The sequence below is a fragment of the Triticum urartu genome, chromosome 2A (genome assembly GCF_056163025.1).
Source record: "Triticum urartu cultivar PI428250 chromosome 2A, HENAU_Tu73, whole genome shotgun sequence".
Classification (NCBI taxonomy): Eukaryota; Viridiplantae; Streptophyta; class Magnoliopsida; order Poales; family Poaceae; genus Triticum; species Triticum urartu.
This window is the reverse complement of record NC_141874.1, coordinates 711,505,162-711,511,994: the sequence shown is the minus strand read 5'-3', so window position 1 is coordinate 711,511,994 and position 6,833 is coordinate 711,505,162. Positions and strand designations below refer to the sequence as shown.

Sequence of the window (6,833 nt, the reverse complement as noted above, 5' to 3'; positions counted from 1 at the left end):
AAAAAATTGCGACAAAACCCTAGTTGTAAATTTTTTTCGTGACAAAACAGGCGTTGCAAACAAAATTCCGCAACAAGACCTATGTTGCAGTTCTGGAGTCACACTCGACTCGCTTGATGCGGCAATCCAACAGCTCACGAGCCGGCTGATCTTTTAAAAATATCAGCAGGTGGACCCGTAGCACGCCCCTTTCAATAGGGACTACATACGGATGTATACAGACATATTTTAAAGTATGTAGTCCATATTGAATGTGCTCAGTCCGGTTTGTGTAAGATAAAAATCAACAATACATCTGAACACCAAACAACTAGCGATGGAAATACCGAACTGAAAACTATAAATCGAATAAACCAGAAATATCCACCGACTCGGTTAGGTTAGGATAGGTTTGATCCTCAGTTTTTGATTTCTTTTTAAAAAAGACTTATTCCACACTTTCACGGTCAAAGAATGGCGCGGCAAAGCTCGCCGTCACCCTACAGTCTTGTTGAATCCCGAGTCCGGGTCGAGGCAAATCGGGGGGCGACATGCGAGCCCCTTGCCAGCGTTGTTTAACCCGGTGGTCGCGGAGATCCCCGTGACTTGAACGCGACGTGCACGCCATCGAGCAAGTGTAGGACCGCCACAGCCTGTGCAGTGTTTGTGCAGTGGTGGTTGGGCTTCCCTCGTCTTCTTCTCCGTAAAAAAAAGAAACAGTTTGTCTAATTCACGTCTAGATTTTTTTAAGAATATCACATCTAAACTCCCACAATATATAATGCAGCAACAAAAAACAAAAAAAACTAGGACAAAAAAATAAATTACAAACAGAATAAAAATCTAAACTGATGTGTCACATCTAGATGTGTCCTAGACAGACAAAAAGAAAACGACGACCCTGCAGTCGAGCGAGAAGGCGGGCTCTGCCCGGCAGCTCGATCGGCCGTGGCGTTTTGCGCGTAAACCGAGCCGGCTTTGAGACAGACGAGACAAATCGATCTTCTCTCCGATCGAGCTTGTCCAGATCACCCACCCACTCAGTACTCATCATCAAGTGGCAATAATAATGCGGCACCAGCTATCCATCCAGGTCATTTTTCTTCCCATGATCAGTAGTCAGTCAACTCCCAGCTACTGTGCAACAGGAGCAACATCCCATTTCAAAGTTTATCCAAAATATGCTTGGACTGCTTAACTTTTCTGATAAATAGATAAAAACGCTCGGGAAAAAAAATTAGACGCTCTTAGTTTGTTAACCGGAAACACAGACTTGTTTAAAACCCTGTTGTTTTTTTCTTGAAAAAGGTTTGAAAGTGTACCAACGTCTACTCCATCCATTCCTAAATGCAAGTCTTTTTAGAGATTTCACTATAAAGACTACATTCAGATGTATACAAACATCTTTTGAAGTATAGGTTTATTCATTTTGCTTCGTATGTAGTCTATAGTGGAATCTTTTAAAAGACTTATATTTAGGAACGGAGGGAGTATATGAGATTCCTGTGAAACCATAGCTTTCATGGCCGGATAGCATAGTTTGCAGGGGTTTGTTATGAGATATGCGCCCTTTGCATTTTAACTATAGATATTTCATCTTTTTTGCGGGTACAACTATAGATACGTCGACCGGTATGACCATGGATATTCTTCCTGCGAAAGGGCCCAAGGCCATATATTAACTATCGCAGGTCTTTACAAGCACACTTATGCAGAAAAAAAATTACATTCAAATCTTTGGAGGTGCCAAAGTCTTCTTCCTCCTGCATCCATCGGCGGCACCTTGTGACTCGTGAGCATAACTCAATTCCGCCTCTACGCCTCCGCCTCAAGGGAGCAAAATATTGAAACACAGAGCTTGTAGAATAGAACCAGCAGACGGGAAGTCGTCGATGCAGATTAGGGGACGCTGCCAGCCGCCCCAGAGAAAAGAACGCCGATGAGGACCTGCAGAAACTCGAAAGACCATGGATATTCATTATTCTCTCTGTCCTCTTTTACACGTTGCCCTTGTTTTTCAATAATTAATTAACAATATATGCGTTATACGTCATAGAAAAATATGCATCATTGTAAATTTCGTTCAGATACAAATCCGATAAAATGACCATGTTTTTTTTTCTTTTTTTGCAAATATGACCGTCGATACTTTTTTTTTGATCGTACACTAGGACACTCCATCTCTCATCATCTCCCCTATAAATCTGGCAAATTTTATCAGATGATCCCAGAAATCTCTACGATGTGACATGTGATGTGCACATGATCGAATAAATGTACTTTCTTGGTATATATCGGCCATTTGGTACAGGCCGTTGAGCGGTTGTTGGGCTTTGCCGCATCTTTCACAAGAAAACGGGAGAAGAAAATGACCGGCCGTTGGTGAGAGAGAGAGAAGAGGTCCAAAGACTCTGAGCAGGACGGACGCGGCTCCATCGCGCCGGTATTTTCAACTCTGAACCACGGACCAATCAGGTGCCGCCACGTACGTATGCCGGCTAGCATATCACCTCGCATCTCGTCAGATCGGTCAAACTCTCGACTCCCCCGTGTGGACTCCCGAGTCCCCCGGATCGACGCCGTCAACAACGACAATGGCGCCGTCGTCGCACCGCGGCGGCCAGCCCCTCGACCTCGACGCCGCGCCCGCCGCTCCCGCGCTCGACGACGACGGCCGCGTCGCCCGCACGGGGAACCTCTGGACGTGCGTGGCGCACATCATCACCGGCGTGATCGGGGCCGGCGTGCTCGCGCTCTCCTGGAGCGTCGCGCAGCTCGGCTGGGTGGCCGGCCCCGTCGCCATGGTCTGCTTCGCCGCCGTCACCTACGTCTCCGCCGTCCTGCTCTCCCACTGCTACCGCTCCCCCGCCGCCCCCGGTGGCCCGGACTTGCCGTCGTCCGAGGGGGACAAGACGCGGCGGAACTACACCTACATGGGCGCCGTCCGGGCGCTCCTCGGCCGGAAGCACACCTACGTCTGCGGCTCGCTCCAGTACCTCTACCTCTACGGGATCGGCGTCGCCTACACCATCACCACCGCCACCTGCCTCGGGTAAACACTTCACAAACCAGAGCTCGATCGATTTGTTCCTTCCTTCCTTCCTCGTCGTTGCTGATGGGGTCGATCGCGGTGGCCGGCAGCGCGATCAAGAAGGCCAACTGCTACCACGACCACGGCCGCGGCGCCGCCCGCTGCATCTCGGACGACCGCGAGCAGCACCTCTTCATGCTGCTCTTCGGCGTCGCGCAGCTGGTGCTCTCCTTCATCCCCAACTTCCACAGCATGGCCTGGCTCTCCGTCGTGGCCGCCGTCATGTCCTTCACCTACTCCGGCATCGGCCTCGGCCTGGGCCTCTCCAAGACAATAGGTACGTATGTGCGTCGGTCGCGTCAGATGATTCAGTCAATTACCTGAACCTTTTGTTCTGAACCTGACACGTTCCGAAACTCTGTTCAGGCGACGGCGTGATCCGAGGCAGCGTCGCCGGCGTCCCGATGCACACCCCGATGCAGAAAATGTGGCGGGTGTCCCAGGCCATCGGCGACATCGCGTTCGCCTACCCGTACTCCATCGTGCTCCTGGAGATACAGGACACGCTGCGGTCGTCGCCGCCGGAGGGGGACACCCTGAGGAAGGGGAACGTGATCGCGATGCTCGCCACCACCTTCTTCTACCTCTGCGTGGGCTGCTTCGGCTACGCCGCCTTCGGCGACGCGGCACCGGGGAACCTGCTCACTGGCTTCGGCTTCTACGAGCCCTACTGGCTCGTGGACTTCGCCAACGCCTGCATCGTGCTCCACATCCTCGGCGGCTACCAGTTCTTCAGCCAGCAGATCTTCACCGTCTGGGACCGCTGGCTGGAGGCGCGGTTCCCGGAGAGCGCCTTCGTGTGCCGGACCTACGCCGTGAGGCTCGTGCCGGGCCTGCCCCGCTACGGGCTGAACCTGCAGCGGGTCTGCTTCCGGACGGCGTACGTGGCCAGCACCACCGCGCTGGCCGTCGTGTTCCCCTACTTCAACGAGGTGCTGGGCCTCCTCGGCGCGCTCATCTTCTGGCCGCTCATCATCTACCTCCCCGTCGAGATGTACTGCGTGCAGCGCCGGGTCCGGGCATGGACGCCGACGTGGGTCGCGCTGCAGGCGTTCAACGTCGCATGCTTCGCCGTCGGGACCTTCGCCTTCGTCGGCTGCGTCCAGGGCGTCGTCCAAAAGAGGCTCGCCTCCTAGGCCAGACCGTCCATTGTTGTTGTTGTACATGTCATCCAGTAGCTAGCACTTTACAAACTGCCCAGTTGTACGAAATTTGTTGTACATATCTTCCTGCTAGCCTGTACTTTCGAGTTTTACTATTCTAATGTACTCCCTCCATCCCGATTTACAAGCTAAAACAACTTGCAAAATAATCTTATATTATAGGACGAAGGAAGTAGTAGAAACATAAACTTGTGGCTCGAATGTATCCCCCCACCCTCCCTGGTTTGGTGCCTCCCGTCGGTCTAACATTGTCCAAGAATCTTCCATTTGTCTTTTTTTTCTTCAAAAGTAGTTAACTGTATGTTACAACAAGAGTATTTTTTTTAAATGAAGGCAAAAGCTTTGCCTTATTTCATTAATAAAGAAGAAGAGAGTTGCTCAGTTAATTACGAAAAGCCAAGCAAAACCCAATACAAACGCCCACACAGGGCAACACACTAGCCGAATTGGCTACCAACGCAAAACCCACACGTCATCGAAAAGACAGATCACTGCCAAGGTTGCCATTCAGCGTCATTGTTGTCACTCCTCCACGAGCCAGCGATTCAACACGCAAGACAAGAGAGCCATGCCATCCAACAAATTGGCAAAACTTTCGCCACCCACTGATGGAAATATGAGCAATTTATCAAATGGCTTTATTAGCAGAAATATTAGATAAAGCATGACTAATATAACAGTGACAAAACAAGCCATGCGATTTGACAAAGAGAAAGTAAACAGCATCTTCATATATGAACTGTAACTGAACATATGTAGAGCAGTCAGTATAACAAGTTGCATATATGAAATAGAGTCTAACATATGTAGGGCAAATACTAGAACAAGGAACTGCAGCAGGACCTCTAACAGAAAGGAGAAGAACACGTACGGGACAGTAGCAGCAGAAGCGCTGGACTTGGGGTCGGTGTCCTCGCCTGCCATGTCGCCGAGGAGGTCGTGGACGTCGGGGAAGTAGTCGTCAAAGTCCGTGATGAAGAAGCCAGTAGTCGCGCGGAGCGCTCCCCAAAAACCTTATCACCCTTCTCCCGTACAAGATTCAAAAGGTGCGGTTCCGGAGGCCTACTGTCCCGACCTGCGGTGCACGCCGCAAGACGGGATGGGGAAGAACGTAGCAGCAGCGCAGTGGTCGAAACTTTGTGGCGAGAGGAAGAGGAGCTTCTGTTGTGTCTCTCCGGAGAGGAGCGACCTCTCTTATATAGGCACAGGAGAAGGACGCGAAGAGACTGTGGCGGGAGGTGAAGCAACGAAGGGAGACGAAGCGAACAGGCAGCGGCCGATGAGGCGCGCCGTTCGAATTCAGTGTCCACTACAGAAAACGTTTCAACTCCCACGTGACTTTTTGTATGCCCGTCGTGCGTGGCAAAAATTTAGACATCGGCTCGGCTCATTCCCGCAACCCGCGGCGCGGCGCGGCGCATCGTGACGAGGCGTGGCGAGGCGGGCGGCAGAGGAGGAGCGCGCGTGGATGTCCCTCTTGTTCTCATGCTCATGCATGTGGGGAAAGAACCTTCCTTATAAAGAGGTCCAACTTCCTCTAAACTAGCAATATGGGACTAAACTTTTGTTCCACCTCTTGCCTTGCATGAATGGGCTGCGTGGGCCTCTAGGATTTATTAGGAATTTCTGAAACTGCTACTGGGCTAGGCCCAAAATAGACAAAATTCCAACAATCCCCCACCAGATCGCAGAGGCACACAAAATTTGCCTTTGGTTCCAAAACATTGTTTTATATACCGGTACTGTAGGGGAGACTGTTAAGTTGAACTTCCACCTAGAACTCTATACTACACTAGTAAGCAACTCGAACAGTGGACTGGGCCTTGAACTGCAAGTTTTCTGTGAATCTAGCTTCACATAAAGCCTTGACCGATACGTGGCTACCGTGGGTCTTCCCCGCGGGTGGAACTTATGCGTCATACTCCGAGACCTTTCATGAGTTTACTAGAGAGAACCCTACTATCATAGATTGCGACGTTTAAAAATCAGACTCATATATGTGTGTTCTTCAAAAGATGTTCTGCAGGACGACATCTCTGCTTCAATGAGCCACTTAGAACACTTTAAGATATACATCAACCTGTCATGCAGATTAGGAGAGTATTGCATCTTCATGGAGTGGTATTGTTGATAGTAAGGATACTCTCCTCTCAGTTGACCAACAACTTGTCTTCCACATCTAATTCACGGGATCTCCGATCACAAAGAATAGGTTACCACTGTGAACAACTCATATTGTGGGTCTCATACTCATCTCCCTCAATGCATTATCTATCACATTACGTGATAGACCCTTAGTAAAAGGATCTGCCAGATTCTTAGACGTTTGGATATAATCCAATGCAATAACTCTGGAGTTTCTCATTTTCCTGACAGATTTTAACCTTCTCTGAACGTGTCTTGATGAATTCATGTTGTCCTTTGAGCTGCTCACTTTCGTGATCACAGTTTGATTGTCGCAGTTTATAAGGACACCCGATACAGGTTTCTCAACAACCGGCAAGTCATTCAAGAGCCGACGAAGCCAATCTGCTTCGACCGTAGCTGTATCTAGTGCTGTGAGTTCTGCTTCCATTGTTGACCTCGTTAAGATGGTCTGC

General features: G+C 50.1%; 1 protein-coding gene across 1 annotated transcript; it reads left to right on the top strand.

Annotated features, from left to right (window-relative positions):
• The first annotated feature begins 2,502 nt into the window (after positions 1-2,502).
• On the top strand, positions 2,503-4,308 carry LOC125539949 (putative amino acid permease 7). Its single transcript, XM_048703500.2, has 3 exons — positions 2,503-3,031; positions 3,121-3,347; positions 3,437-4,308. The coding sequence occupies exons 1-3, from the start codon at positions 2,574-2,576 to the stop codon at positions 4,204-4,206; spliced, it is 1,455 nt and encodes a 484-aa protein (XP_048559457.2). The 5' UTR covers positions 2,503-2,573; the 3' UTR covers positions 4,207-4,308.
• The last annotated feature ends 2,525 nt before the right edge of the window (positions 4,309-6,833 follow it).

Coding starts and splice junctions, on each gene's coding strand:
- LOC125539949 (XM_048703500.2), top strand. CDS start 2,574: ATGGCGCCGTCGTCGCACCGCGGCGGCCAGCCCCTCGACCTCGACGCC. Junction 3,032..3,120: donor ACCACCGCCACCTGCCTCGG/GTAAACACTTCA, acceptor GGTGGCCGGCAG/CGCGATCAAGAAGGCCAACT. Junction 3,348..3,436: donor GGGCCTCTCCAAGACAATAG/GTACGTATGTGC, acceptor AACTCTGTTCAG/GCGACGGCGTGATCCGAGGC.